The sequence below is a fragment of the Lepisma saccharinum genome, chromosome 21 (genome assembly GCF_977018435.1).
Source record: "Lepisma saccharinum chromosome 21, izLepSacc3.1, whole genome shotgun sequence".
NCBI lineage: Eukaryota > Metazoa > Arthropoda > Insecta > Zygentoma > Lepismatidae > Lepisma > Lepisma saccharinum.
The window spans coordinates 26,062,830-26,079,131 of NC_139249.1; the positions used below are offsets into that span (position 1 = coordinate 26,062,830).

Here is a 16,302-nt window from a genome sequence, read left to right on the forward strand (position 1 = left end):
AGAACCTTAACTCTAAAGTAGGTAACCTTCCTTACGCTTAAACTTCCATCGTGATCGCACCCGCATCCCACTGACCAGTGAGGATACGCATGCGAGTCGCGATCGAAATCAGCATAATCCAAACTGACATCTTATGGGTTGATAAAGCCTCCGCCTCACCGACCAGTGACGGCGGGACACCTCATCAAACCAAAAGGAGGCCAGTTAAATTGTACTTATAAACCAAATGTGCTATAAGGAAATACCCATTAACGATTACAAATTTATTTACATCTCAAATTTCCAATAAACTTTCCAAAAATTAACATGAGAGAAGGTTCTCCGTTTAAACCTTAATCAACTTATTCACAAATTCAAACATAGTTAAGTTAAAAGAAAAATATACAAACTTCTGATCAAAAGGAAAACTACAACAATGCCAAGATAAAATTTAGATCATAAGGACTTCCGTAACATTGACTGAAACTTGCTATAGAGTAAACATAAAACCCAGAAAGCACTCTCTTATATAACATGTCCATATCCCATCATAGAACTAACACAGCTGTAACTTGGTTTCAAATAACGGGTGACAAATTATTAACTAAAGGTCGAGAAAATTACTATTAACCAAAACCAAAGAAAAATTTGCATAACATCTTTCCGTAAATTTCTATTCGAGCTTCTGTCATATTTTCACATCAGTATTATGTTCTCTAGAACTCATGAGGTAAACTACCATCTTCAGGGTCAACCTCCAAAAACATTCATAACAAAATATAAGGGGAGCCTTTCTCTACCCAATATCAAAGCCATATCTCGGCCACAAATTACAAATCTCCACGTGGAATTCCTTAACATAATAGGGGACTATGTCTACCCTTTTTGGCTACTCACATGCAAAAGCAAAACAATAGACTTTTACATTAAATGATTTCTAGAAAAACTTATATACGACCGGTCACCTATTATAGCTGTTTCAAAATTACATCTAATATAAACCTAAATAAGAGAAACCATAAACTTTCCTCAACGTTCCGGATACTCAAGACTTTAAAACGGACATGAAAACTATATAAGCTATGAGATTTAAAAGGCACCCTCTGACCAGAGGTATGCTCTCGGATTAAACTAAAAAAAGAATCAAATTTATTTAATTGAACCTCCTGACCAGGAGAATTCAGAATGATTTAGCATAAAAAAAATTACTCGACGAGAAGGATGTATATCATTGATGAGCCTAATTTATTTAATTAGAATTTACATGGGAGCCACACTGACCAGTGCCAACTTCGACAGAATTTAAAATTTATGAATAATTTCAAAGTTTAAATTATTAAGATTAAATATTTATATATGAATTAATTATTTATAAGCCTGCCAAAATCCCCTTTAAGGATCATGATGACCAGCACTAATCCTGAAAGGTGGCTTACGGAAAACCTCGGACATTGTGGAAGGGAGAGCTGACCAGCCACTCCCCACACAACGCCCGTATTATCCCAGCCCTGGACCTCGACAAGCGATTTAATCACCTAAAGATTCCTGAATATACTGATTATTTTCCCAGCGAAACGGCTGGTATTTATACTCGCGGGATTGCGCAATCCTATTCCCTGAACAAAAAAATTAAGCCGCGCGTCAGGCTAAGTTTGCAGCATGTTTTATGTATCAATCCGCGAGAGAACTGAGCTCAGAATCTTCCGTGCCAGTCTTGCCTCAACCGCCGAGCTGCTTACATCGCAGACACTGAGAAAATCCACAGTATTGCCAACCGCACAACACATGAAAACCCGCATGCATGTCAAGTGGAATGTATTTTTGTTTCTCTTTGTCTCCTGAAACATAACATTTTAAAAGTACTTTCTGCACATATATTATTTAATAAATGTGTCATTACTTAATATAAGAGCGAAATAACATCTAAACATGAGAGCATGTGTGTATATTTCGAGCACGCAAAACGAAAAATAAAAGGAGATAAAAGTAAACAACAATAGGCCCCTCTTGAATTTAATGACAAATTATTGTTTTTGGTTTAGAAAGAAATACATTTGAATGGCTTATTGCAGAAAGGGACCTGAGTCACTTTTGCACAATTCTGAGAAAAACAAGAAAAATCGTATAATATTGAGAGTGTAAGAAAGAAATGTGCTGTTGTTGGCTCAAATTTTTAGCATAATGAATAGTTAATTTTGCAACCCTAAATGCGCCCTCCTGCAGTATGCTGCTAGAGACAGAGGAGATGAAAAAGTTGTGACTCCGATACCTCAAAAATGTGACTCAGGTCCCTTTCTGCAATAAGCCATTCATTTATGAAAAACTTGGTTGCTTCGTTCGCAATACATCCGTTACTGTAAGACACACGCACTTCAAGTTACACCACCAAAAAAGCATGATTTGTTATTGGTGATGTATACAATCAGGTGCATTGTCTGGCGCTATTACTCTGGTTTCAATTTATGAATGACTTCACTAAACCAGGATTCAAATCTTGGTCTGTCCATTTCTTGCTGATAATCACCCTTGCCTTTCTTTGCGCGGAACAGTAAATATGCGCCTTCAACAAAGCTTTCATTGCCGCCAGTGGGTGAAACAATAAGGCTCCCACTTCCCCTCTCCTTTTATCGTCGGTTTCTTCAGCCCTGGCGGTGGTTTTGCACGGTGGTATCCTTCCATGTTTTATTCCCCCTTCCCCCACCGAGTTGAAGGACGTCTCGTCCAAATAATAAACATGTTTCTTCTCACGGCGATATCTTTTAATACCGCGGAGATTCTTTTGTCGTCAAACAACAAGCAATCGTTTCCTCTTGCTAAACTCAAACCGCAAATCATTCAACACCCGTGATACAATTCGTGCACATTGACGGCAAATCACCTCACGCCCTGTTTTACTTTGATCTTGTTGCCACAAGGAGGATTATGCATTTAAAACAACTTGCTTGACTTTGAAGAGCATTTCCCTTCGGATGAAGCCCAAAATAACATTCGAGTAAAACCGCGCGCTGAACAGGAGATTCAGCCATTCTCGCCGCTCTACAATAAACATAGGGTTAAAATAGTGGGATGTGCAACACTAGTATCACCGATTCCACGCGCTCTGCAACGCATTCAGTCTCGCTCGACTCGCTCCAAAGTTTCAGTGTCTCTTCAATGCAATACAGATTCGAGTTGGCGAATCTGCGGTTGTAAGTTCGTCTGCACAGTGATTGCAACCAATTAAGTCCATACCTGCTAATGGATGTATTATTTTGTCTGTATATTACAAATTAAATAACTGTTTTCTTGCAAGTATGCAGTTGTGTCGGAATAGAACCCGTCTCAGTGGAACTATATTCTGCGCGCACGTTTGGATCTACATGTGATAAAACCTGCTGCAAAGTTGACCTGACGCTTGGATGGAAAGTTATTTTTAGCCTAAACAATTACCCTGTTGAAAAAGCATATCGAGAAACACAATGCAGAAAAACTTACTTACAAAACCGCGCAGCGCCGAACGAAAAAGAACCCATTGTTGTTAAGAAAGAAAAAGAATGCAAGCTTCAACTTGGTTCGCGTTCTTTTTCGCTTGGCAGAAACTGCGTTACAAATTTTAACAAGGATAAAATATACATTCAAAAAGAGTAGACTACAAAAGAATTTATACGAGGGCTATCGAAAAGTAATTTGAATAATAAAGAAATTTACCAAAATTTATCAATCGTTACAAATGTTGGCATCTGTTGTCATGCCGATTAATGTAGCCTCAATTGATTTGACTCGTTTGTTGTGGTTTCCTTCCGAAAATCCTCGAATAATCCAGGACCGTGAAATCCATCCATCCCCTGAGAACGACTGTGTGGTGTGGGTTTTGGCAGGTGGAGTGTGATCTTACACCCTGTGATTTCTTCTTATGGGGGTTTGTGAAATCACAGGTGTACGCCAACAAACCCCGAACCCTTTTGGAACTGAAGGCGGAAATCATACGGGTGATTGGAGGCATCGGGACAGACATCTGCGAGAGGGTTATCAATAATTTTGTGGAGCGTATAAATGCATGCAGACTCAGTAGGGGTGGACATATGCCTGACATTGTCTTTCATACGTAAATGGGAGATGTTACTGCTTACATATATGTGAAATATAACTATTTTCATGATATTTTCCCTATTTTTATTTAATTTTCTAATTCGGAGTCCTATACGGAACACCCTATATTTTTGTTATTATATTCACATAGCTCATCAAGTAACAATTTTGGAGGTATGAAAAACTTCTCACATAAAAATATTAGTTTTAGCACCATCTTTATATTACCTGCTAGATTTAAATATGAAGCACTGACCTGGTCTCTGAATTTTAACTCATGTTTTTGCTGAAATACCAATTAACTGAATTTTGTTTCTGTTGTATTTGGTCAAAATAATATCTTTGCTTTTATTTTCTACTTTAAAATGCACGATGTTAATTTTAGGGGAAATTGACCTAATTTGGAGATGATTTATATAGATGTCATAGTATATGCGATGATAATATCGAATCAAACATGTCATGTTAAGTAAGGAGCCCCATACCACATGTGAAAATGCAGGTAACTACGCTGTTGCCTGGTAATATTTTCCTTAATGGTATGACAATGCTTCTGATTCTATTGTACTGTGTAGATAGTTTCTCAATTAACCTAGATGAGCACAGAATGGACTAAAGCAAACTTTTAAAATATATACTTTTTATGAAAAAGTGGTCTTCTGGATTCCTAATTTGAGGAGATATTATAAACATATTCAACATGTCAGAAAATCAAAGAAATCATATCATTTTATCCTGCAATACACCAAATCATGCTTCTTAAGTTGCATATTAAAATGGGCCCGAATATTTTGAACTCTTAACTCGTTTATAAAATGAAAAGTTTATTTTAAAAAATCTATTCTCAAATGAAGAAACGCATAAAAGTAAATAAATAAAATATTGGTCGTGGGGTTTTCTTTATTCGAATCTCCTCAAATTGGGCTACTGCTACAAATTTTAGTTAGGGTCGTTCGTGACAAACAAATTTGGGGATTACACATTCATGGACGAATGCTATAATACCAGAAATAAACTTTTGGCTGACCCAAGTTTGTAAACAGAAAAGTTACAATTGAACCGCCACAGGGCGAAGTTGATGGTCGCTAGAATCGATGGAGAATATTTGGTGTTATTTTTAACTTTAAAAAGTTAACAATACAATTTGGATTTGTCATTGGATGGCATAATTGAATGTTCCCTTATAATGATAGTCAATGTAAATGAAGCACACACTATTTGTTTTGTGTGTGTGTGTTAAAAGTATTTAACAATATATTTTGTAGGTTCTTCTGCTCTGATCCTGATGGTAACCAAATCGAAAATTTTGAGTCACCCAGATCGTCGCCTGAGGCGAAGGCAATGGACTGCAGTAAGTATGTGCAGATTGTTGGTATTCGATAAAGAACTTGAATCTATGTGTGGGTGTTTTCAAAGTTGACAGTAGCCGACTTAGTGACCGAGTGCGTTAAGTGATCGATTTTTGATCTCACCACCTAATTTCGCTGGTTCAAATCCCGGCCAGGGCGCATAGGTGCTGTTTGTAAGTACCTCTTCATCAATTTCATCATACCGTCGCTCATCCTTATCGTCGCGTCACAGAAAAGCGATTCTAAACAATAACAATAAAAACAAAAGTTCTCAGTACCTCCACAACCAAAGTGCAGTTGTTAATCTCTCGGATTTTATTACAAGGAACTGACTTATACCACACAGTTTAGGTGAGCTATTAATTAAATGGCTTTAAAAGCATCCGAATTAAGCGAATGTGTAACTGCGGTTATCTAGGTGGAGTCTTGTTCCACTAAATTACAAACTAATTATATGTAATTTGTTTTGTTTGCACTTCTGTGAAGCAAGGAATGTACAAATCCCTGTCCCTAAAAAAAGTGATATTTTCATTTTTAGTGTAAATGTTTCATAGCTTACTTGCCTTTCTTTCTCAGTGAGAGCAGCAGAGGGGGACAGGTGAGGCTAACGTCCTCTTCCGTCCCTAGCAGAATAAATAAATAAAAGCTCTTTCAGCCCAAATATGCCTTTTTGTATAGCATCTAGGTGCTTACTAAATGTGGCTGACTTCCAAAGAACATTTTCACCCCTGTCTTTTCACTCACTTCTTTTTATTCCGGCTTTTTACGTCGCTTTCTATCTCTTGGGTTAATCGTGACGATGAGGATGAACCGATGAAATGGATGGTGAAGGAAACACAACGATTCATGTGCCTTAACCAGAGCTCAAACATCTGACATTGTAGCGCGTTACTCTGACTACTCAACCTCTGAGACAAGGAGGTTTCTTGTAAAAGGAAATGGATATTTGAGAAAAGTACTCCCTCTGTCCCATAATTATTGTCCGGTACACCCTTGGTTGTTGTCTCATAATAATTGCCCGATATTCAAACTGTGACATTGGTGTATACAGAAGAAGAACATGAAACAAGGGAATGAGTCATACAACTTTACTACTCAAGGATCAGTACAAATTGTGCTTTCCATCTGCCTCTTCGTCTGTCATTTCTGTACTACCATTTTGGCACACCGGACTATAATTATGGGACAGAGGGAGTACAAGTGAAGCAACTTGTGTCACATTTTAATATAATCTCAAGATGTAAATTAGAGAGAGTTTCTGAAGGAAGTTCAATTTATGCGCAGCTAGCCTAATCGAGACAGCCTACAGTTTAAAGTGGGATCCGAACCACTTTTCACCTCCACCTCGATCGAACTCGGGACCCCTTGATTACAAGGCAACAACATTACCATCAAAGAGGTTCACAAATTGAAAGATAATGTGAAAAGACTAGCATAATATATTTTTAGACAACACACAAAGTAATTCCTAACAACAAATTAAAAATAAGTCTTGCTTAATTTTATATCTGATCAAAAAATTGTCCAATTTTTCAGATTGCGCAAGAACACGGCACACCTTAAGAAGCTATTCTGGTCCAAATATGCTCCTGTCTCTACCTGAGTGTACAGAAACCGGAAATTACCGAAAGTGGCAGTGTTGGCGGGGAAACTGTTTCTGTGTGGACGAGAACGGAAATCAAATGACCAAGGAGCAAGACGAGAACAACTTTGATAGCACCACCTGTTCTGATGTAACATCGACGTGGGCTATCTAACATTATATGAATCGAAATAATGCATTAATGATCATCTAATCGGAGTGTGTTAGGCTGCCATGTTGCTCTCAGTGTATTGCTTCAAGAAAAGGACGTCCTCTGCCGATCTTTCACTAGATATATGTGGTTGACATGTGTACAGGAAGGTTATCGTCTTGATCTAAGAATCTGCTGTATAAACAAATTAATTAATAAATAAAAACTTAATTTAAATCGATAAAGTACGCGTCATCATTGTTGATTCTTATGCCAAATTTGCAGTCGGAGATTTACCGAGACGGCATTGTAAACGATGAGACGAGAACGAGACTATAGTTTGTCGAGATGGGACCGAGACTTAGTGTTCGAGGCTCTCGGTCTCGTTTGAAACTTTGGAATGATATTCGAAAAAAATATCTAAACCAAATTTACTTTACTATGCAACTTCTTCAGACATATATAGCGGATATCTAAAAGATTTTTTTTTTATAGATACGTCATATATTTTGTTTATATCTGAAGTCATCGTAAAGTCATCCTATTTAGGGAAATTGTGAGCTTCTGCTGCGTTGTTGCTTACATATTGAGGATAAATTTAGATCTATTTCTCGATGACTCTTAACTTCGAAATGTGTCCTCAAACAGAAGAAAAAACTATTTCGAAAAATTGTTTGCCTTAATGACCTCTTAACGGTGTGAAAATTGGTGCAGTTTGTAAAAGGGTAACGGTTCAGATTGTTTTATGATTTTTTTTAAAATTCTCCTAGCAGAGAGGCTAACTATCGTAGAAGTTTGGAAATCATTGTCATACGAAATTTGAACCTTCTTTAAAGTAATGTGCATTGTTTGGATTCCAAAAAAGTTATTTATGTTGAAAAAAAAAACAACTTAAAAATTACCTTATGCAAGCATGCGCGCTTCCCATGGGCAATGTTTTTTTTCGTTGACAATCGACGGTAAGTATCATAGACTAGTTGGAATGAATGTAGAAGTAAATCGGAACCTTAGTAGAATGCATTTAGGGACTTTATTTTAATGCTAAGAGAACCAAACCTTACCTGCCTAACCTAACCACGATAGCATATATTGAACAAAATATTAAGTGATCGAACCATGTGAAAATTGCATTCGTAGCATGATGAAATCGCAATAAAACAAAAGACACTTGTGCCGGGCCCCACACTTTCTTGATCTCTCGGCCGAAGGTGCAGTGTGTGTGTGTCCACTACATATTTCGAGATTCGAGACGAGACCAAGACCCAGGCACGTAGCCAGGGAGAGAGCTAGGCGGGCTGAAGCCTCCCCCGGAATCCTACAAATATCTAATTTAAATCATGTATAGTGGTAATTAATTTTCCTTCCTAACAGGATTATAACCATCTTGTATACTGAGAAATTAATTTTCAGGGCTTCTGCTCTCCACTTTTTCGCCTTTAGATGGCGGCTGCTGACGAGGAATGAGCACCCCCCCCCCCCCGCCCGAAATAAAATTCTGCCTATTGGCCTGCCAAGACCATACTGAAACTTGCGCTTCGAGACAGACGAGAACGAGATGGACGAGTATCAATCGAGACGAGACCGAGACACTGCCAAGTCTCGTCTCATCTCGATACAATCCTTATGTTAACTATAGTTCTGGTTATATCCGATTTTCATCCCAAAGGTAAATGAACAGGTATGAGCAAAACGGGTAAAGTGACGTCAGATTATTACTTCGTGAAATAGTTAAATATAATTTTTAAAAGACGAGAGCTCTGGATAAGTGCTACAAAAAAGCAAATGTACAGGTAAATCTGGTTGGCGTTATGACTCTTTTTTATTAGTCAATGCTATATTTTATCATTTTCCATTTTATCTGGCTTGGAAACTTGAGTCAAAGAGAAAGAAGCTGGAAAGGGGGTTAACCACGACACATCCGCCCCCCTGATATTTCGGCTCCTTTTCTTTCATGTACTTCTCAGAAATTATTGGATCGCGAAAACGAGTTTATAACGATATATAGGGGATCACCCAAATGTTATCATTTATAAATTCTTACTATAAGAGAGTATTTATTATTTTTTAACTAAATAGTAAATTCATGACCTCATTTCATGGGTTAGTAGTAGTTCTTTCCAAAATGTAAGTTTGGAAGTGGTTATAATTGTAATATTTGACATGTGCACAGTAGGACATTTGGAAACTTTGGGGTTCACTGTTCTACAGCCTCAAAGAAACTTTTCCGTGGCGTGGGCCAAAATTTTCAACATTTGACGAACTTCAAATTGCTATCGCCAGTGTGTAAAACTATCCCTAAAGAATGGTTTGCTACTGTCATTCACAAGTTCCCAGATCGCTGGCAACGGTGTGTGGGCCTGGGTGGGGAGCATGCTAAACCGCTTGCTGCGTCATTTTCTATTAGCATCATCACCATCCTCACTATACAGGCAAGTCTCAATCAATATTGACTGGTCTTGCATATTAGAAAGATAGATTGATTCATTGAGTTGGTGTTTTAAGTCCACTTTTATGCACAGTAAGGCTAATTGGGACTGGACCTACAGTTTAAAGTGGGACCCGAACCACTATGTGCCTCCATCGGGTATCGAACCCAGGACCCCTTGATTACAAGGTGACGACACTACCACTGCGCCATCTAAAAAAAAGTAAAGAAGAGTAAAGTGTTCCCCTGTGCATAGCACCACGCCATGAAGGCGTATAGGGGGTGTGGGGGTAACGCCCCACACTTTCTTGATCCGGTCGTCAGTGGGGGTGATGTGATCAGCATCACGCCCCTGACCGCCTTTACCCCCCAGGGTTTCCCCCAGGTACCCATGTTATTCGACGCTGGGTAGGCGCCGGGGCCGCTTCCACCGTTAGAAAAGTTCCCGGATTTGAACCGGCCGGGGATCGAACCCGGGACCTTGAGCATGGTAGTCAGACGCGTTACCGACTGAGCCACCGCGGCCACCACTGCGCCATCTAGAAGGCATATTAGAAAGAGAAATGCACCTTCCCCTCCCCCACCTACGATTATTCGCAGGTCTAAATGCCCATCAAAATAATCGATGAAATCATAAAAAAGATAACGAATGTAAAAATATGTATTTCACACGGAGTAAATTTGTCACTTGCATTCAAAAGTTGTCAAAGGCAAGAGGTACGTACTCAAGCCTCTTTATGTGTCAATGCAATGAAACAAAATTCGAATGCTTATTATAACAGACTAAATAATAATGAGACAGTTATTTCTAAAATTATCCTCTGAAAAATGTTTATCTTACCTGCAAGCTGCCCCAACTGAACGCACCAGGTTAGAGGTTATCTTCATGCTAAAGCTGGAAATGTCTCCTGGGGCATGACTACGAAGTCAATGTATATGGTTTCTCACTTATTCAGAATACTTCACAACGCATTCATATTCACCACCTTACATTTAGAATTCAACATCACGTGAGGTATTTTAAAACTTCCAAACTGTTACGGAACGCGAACAAACGAGGCACTTTTCTGTTACCAGTCCGATCTGATTTGCTGAACTTTTTGACTCTCTTTGCACTCACGCGTCTACTTGATTACAAAGTGCATCCAGTGCAACTCTGAGGCGTCTACTTCGTGTCGTGTCTACACCGTTTATACTACGCGTACGTTCTGGAGCGGTGTGCAGTGTCGTGTATTGTAAAATAGTGCGTCCTAACCAAATGAACGTTTAAAGCAGTAGACGGACATTTGTTGAATGTCTTGAACTTGAGCACCGCACACCGTCTAATACTTGGTTGAACGCAATTTCCTCACACCAGCCTGACCAAGACCATCTTGAGGTTCAGGCCGCAGCGCTCAGTCAAGACGTCATCATCTGGAGGCGATCGTCTTAACGTTGTAAACCCATTATCGTATTTTTATCATATAGAATTAAGGTATATTTATTTCTTTTATGATGTTAAATTTTTACATTTACCCTCCGGATGAATATAGTTAGAAGAAAATAGTAGAATATTGAATATTTACACCAAAATTGAGAAAGTCACTATGGCCATCACAAAAATTCCTACCATAGCACAAAGAAAGAGTTGCAAACCGTTAGAAACTTCCTGGCGGAAACAAATTAAACATTGTATTGCTTTGAAAAATATTATCCGGAATATTTGTCAGCTGCAGTAAGACTCGTTACAGCTTTTGTGTGAACTTTTGCATGTAAAAATCAATGGATTAAATCAAAACCCCGCATGTTAGGTTGACAGTAAACTTGCCAACATACCTAATCAATTAAATTTTATTTAACTTTACCCAAAATTAATCAACCAGATAATGCATATATTCTGTGTAGCTATACAATCTCAATACAAAAACTTAATTTCTATAACCTCTCAGCAAATGCGAAAGAAATTGGTACAAGGGCAATGTTACATTTCTGTGAATAAAGACTAAACCTAAATCACTTGTCACATTGTAAATTCAACCTTTTTGACTTTATTGAACGAAAGATAATAAACAAATTGAATCTTTTCATTGTGGTTAGTAATAGGCTATCTGTGACAATAACTTAAGTTTCAACATTTTAATTGAAAAAAAAAAGATTAATATTTCGAGCTTAGCATTCACTTGGAATATTTCCTTACACTGTGTTTACAATCTGTTAATAAAATCGTGAAGAATGTTAGTGAATTATGAAACATTATCACTGATTTCATTATCAAAATTAAGAACATCGAAGCTTCACAAAGACAAAATATAAAATAACAATATACATGAAACAATGTTATAAAATTTACTACACTTGTAGTTCATATAACATAGCTAGGTAATAAAATGCTTTCTGTGTAAAAGCATTTGTGTTGAAACATAAGTAATATAAATCTTGGATAATTTTACACACCAATATTTCATCGAAGTTCTTGTTACACATCGTACCCTTGTATTTGAATTCATAACGTATCTTCCATTAGCCTCCGATTAGCCTAGAGAAGCATAAAAGCGGAGTAAAATAAAAATGTAAATATACACATGCATCAATTTGGCCCCGTTGTATAACTTTCTTTCATTAAGCATATTTTGAAACTGAACATTTGTGTAAAGTATATGAATATGTTATCGAATGCTTGCATAACATTTACACTAACAAAACTGCTTTGGTAGATATGACCGTAATATTTTAAACGTTGACTATATCTTGAAACTCATTATTTTGCAATCATAAGCAACAACGCATCTTAACGTTGTATTTGATATTTCTAAAAAAAATGTTGACAAAAGATAGAACTTGACCAAATCTAAGAGTATATTAGATGCCTATTCCGGATACATGAAATCTTTACATCATGAACTATTTCTGTTATTTATTTCTGAAGATAAAATCTTTGTTACTTAACTTCTACTTTTTCGTAGGGACCGAATCACATGGAATTACACTACACATTTCTCATTTTCATCAACATCTTGAAAAAATGTGAACGTTACTCTTACCTTTTTCATCATAATTGCCTCTGCAATTGAGCACACAACAGTTATACACCATATCTTTTGTACATTTAAGCATATTTGCACGTCATGTAAACTCGAATACAGTTCATAAATTTTCATTGCAATTCCATATTCACTAAAAAAGTCCAACATTGATTCCCAAGAAACAACTCGAACATGGCGGCTATCTCGCCTCCAGTTGCTGACGCTTAGTCACGTGACCAGAGCAAGCGATCAGGCCACAACACTCTTGCTAGCTTGTATTCTGACGTCAGACGAGGAATGCCTACGATGTTAGGTTAGGCCTGTTAGGTTTGGTTCCAGTGGCGGCGATTAGGGGAGCGAGGGGGGCAATTTCGCCACTTTTGCCACCGCACTATGCTAAATCTCAACTTCAAAGGGAAATATGATGTCTCCCCCCCCAAGTTATGGCACCTTGCCCCCCCCCGGTTTTGGAACCCAATCGCCGCCACTGTATTTATGCTAAGAGAACTAAACCTAGCTAGCCTAACCTAACCATGTAGGCATTTAGCCTAAAAATAAAAGTAGTCTCTGGTGACGTCAGAACGCAAGGTTGCTAAAGTGTTGTGTGATAAGTGAGATCCTCATTATTCCGAGTGTGAAAAAGTGCAGCGAACTAGACGGAGCCACTGCTGAACGAAACAGATGAGGACTGCAGTGTTGCCAATACACTTGCTCGAAGCTGGAAACGCAATTACCCCCTTTTCACGAAGATGAAGAAGCAATTACACTCTCGTAGAGCCACGATACACCAGTCATTTTTCTTTACATTTTTCTGCAAAAAGATATCAAATCGTTGTATGAAAACCAGAGAAACCTAACTCAAAAATTGAGGTTTTCAATTTCGCTTAAATAAATTCCTCTGAAAAGCTTTATTTGGAGTAGATTTATTAGCAGTAAGGTGGTCACGTAACTCCAATTTACTGACTCCTAATAATCAGTGGTCAAAAGTGAGTAGTGGGGGGGGGGGGTTGAAGAGGGATGGTATCCCCCAGCTAGCAAAATTTCCACAAAGCATCCCCTCCAGCTGTCTTACCATAGGATCATCTCCACAGCTAGCCCCAAGACTTGTCCATACATCCCCGCAACTAACATTTTGCACTTCAGGCGCTGTAAATTTGATAAATTGGAGTTGCGTCCCTTTGGTTCTCACACGACGAAATATGTACGTTATTTATACTCACAAAGATATAACTTTTGTTTTCATGTGCCTTCCAGTTTCTGAGTTGGGAATGAACTCAACAATCAGAAGCAGTCCGTGGGCATTGAGGAGAGAAAATGCCAATTAAATACTTGAAACAAAGAGGTCCGCAATGATGATACATTCGATTCTGTTCTCATAAACTGTGTGCATAAGTTCTTAGCCCCAAAAAAAAGTAATATGTTAAAACATTACACCAGGATAAGTAAGACACTCTTGAAGGGCTCGCCTAGGTGTGCTTAATTTTAGCAGGGAAAACAATTTGACCAATAATTTCGTTTGGAGCACGGCGTCAACCAACCAGGTTTATTACAAATTATTCAAATACTTTAGTAATATTTATTTCAAAAAGGAGATATTTTTATACACGAACAGATCTTACAGACTAGTTTTGATTATAATATGGTCGAATTACATTGATATACACAAAGCAGACACATTCTGTCCAGATCGGTTTTTTTCTTCATCAGTACTAAAATATTCTTACTTAGAATGATGTGAAGATACGGAAAACTCAAGACTGAAATACATATTTATCTACCTTTTTCAAAATGTATGTTCTGTCAAATTTATATAAATAATTTCTTTGCACTATTAATACGTTCATTTTATATGAACTGCTACCTGCACAAATTATAACATATAATCTCAGCACAAAAATTAATAGCCTAGTAATATTTTGTAAACGCATAATAACTATGAAATATTTTAAAAAGCAATGTTCGTCATACAAAATTGCATAGAAAGAATAAAATTACATGGTTTAAAACTTCAACAATGTGCCTTCCATTTTACACGTAACTTTGTGTACACTTCAAAATCAAAACTCCAATCATTCATACAAGATACATGGTGCTGTATCTTTTTCATTTCAAAGGTTGTTTTGTTAACAACCATGAAAGCACAGCTGCTCAACTAGGTTACTTACGATTTACGATGTACTACATACAGGGAATTTAATTCAACATCCCTTCCTGCTCTCGGTTCACAACTTTTGTACATTAACCTTTGTACACAAATGATTACATTAAGTAGTTCTGTTGCATGAATTCATGTATGCTATGGTCACTGCTTATCAGAAAAGTCTTCTTATCGTCAGGAACAGAATCGTTATCACTGCACTGGTAGAAACAAATTCACGGGAAGCAGAATTTTGATACCAAGGGGCGAAAAGAGCTGTAATGGAATATAAAGATATATATATAGTAGAACTTATTCTTGTTAATTTTATACGTGAAACTTTACAGCGTATTCTCAGTTTTTATTACTGCCAAGGTCTTCTAATTTAAGTTTGCAAACTTGACTTTGTAATGGGAGATCTTTGTCCGAATCACACAGAACTGGATTTCCTGCTGAATATCCTTATTGGGGCTAGAGATTATGGTTGCCAGGCTGGCTGCAAAACTTGTTTTGACTACCACACCGCGTTCTAATTGCAACTTGCTTCTCTGCTCGATGGTGTATGGAACAATTTCAATCCGCGGGCAATACATATAAATGGTTTGCAGAACATTCACAAAATAACCTTGGTACTACTCATATAATCTTCCAAGATCAGTTATTATTTTTATAATACGTCTACGTACAGGTCATGTTCGCACTAATGATCATTTAGCACGATTACATATTACAACAAAACAAGCCTGCACATGTGGAGAAGTTAATCAAGATGCCACACATCTCTTTTTACAATGTCCTTATTTCCACAGAGAACGAGATAAATTATATAATGGTTTGCGTCGCCATGGAGTTCCATTCCCTACATCTCTAATTGCCCTGCTAAGGATCCCATTCCTCCCACTATATGGCTTCTTTATGGATATGCAAGATGATGTAATTTGACGATCTAACAAACTGTGTGTGTGTTTTTCATTCTTGTAAAAAATAAGTGCATAGTGAACTAAATATATTTTGCAAAAAACTCAGAAAGATGACTAAAATCGACTAACAGTTGATAGGGTCAGAAAAAAGAAGAAGAAGAAGTCTGCTTGATGCTGTGGTTACAACCAATCGGAGCGAACATTTGATCATGTGAAGATAATCTGTGAGTTTGGCAAGGAAAAATTGTTTCTCTCTGGTTTTTGAGTGTGCGCGCGATTTTTTCACAACGAACGAGGTTCATTCGTGTTTATTAATTTTTAGGAATTTATCCATAACAATCTGAATTGTACAGGACAGATGTGATTAACCGATAATGAATATCTTGATTACTACCAGTGTATTAAATGTATTTAGTTGAACAACAATTTTTGTAATGAATGAATCCTACAAATCTTATGTATGAATACATTAAGAAGCATGTTGAGTACACTTTGATTGCAACTTCTTCTTTTGAGCCAATTTCTAGCCCATAGTTTTATTTCTCTTAAACCTTTTATGTTGGCAATTGTAAGGAAAATGTCAGCACTACCTAGCTATTATCTTACGATGTTTTTCCTCAAGTCGCCATTCATATGTTTAGCATCTCTGCTCTGGTCATTGCCTAACAAAAGTCTACCAACAAGTACGG

At 37.5% G+C, this 16,302-nt stretch overlaps 2 protein-coding genes across 2 annotated transcripts in view; one reads left to right on the plus strand and one right to left on the minus strand.

The window, feature by feature from the left end:
* LOC146004039 (uncharacterized) overlaps nucleotides 1-7,319 on the plus strand; it is a 48,071-nt gene extending 40,752 nt beyond the window's left edge. The window contains exons 7-8 of the mRNA XM_083142624.1: nucleotides 5,313-5,398; nucleotides 6,933-7,319. Of these exons, the coding sequence (XP_082998750.1) occupies nucleotides 5,313-5,398; nucleotides 6,933-7,153 (307 nt within the window). The 3' untranslated portion in view covers nucleotides 7,154-7,319. The remainder of the gene's footprint in view (nucleotides 1-5,312; nucleotides 5,399-6,932) is intronic.
* A 6,770-nt stretch (nucleotides 7,320-14,089) lies between these two features.
* LOC146004403 (angiotensin-converting enzyme-like) overlaps nucleotides 14,090-16,302 on the minus strand; it is a 74,516-nt gene continuing 72,303 nt past the window's right edge. Inside the window, exon 15 of the mRNA XM_083143235.1 lies at nucleotides 14,090-14,969. Within this exon, the coding sequence (XP_082999361.1) occupies nucleotides 14,869-14,969 (101 nt within the window). The 3' untranslated portion in view covers nucleotides 14,090-14,868. The remainder of the gene's footprint in view (nucleotides 14,970-16,302) is intronic.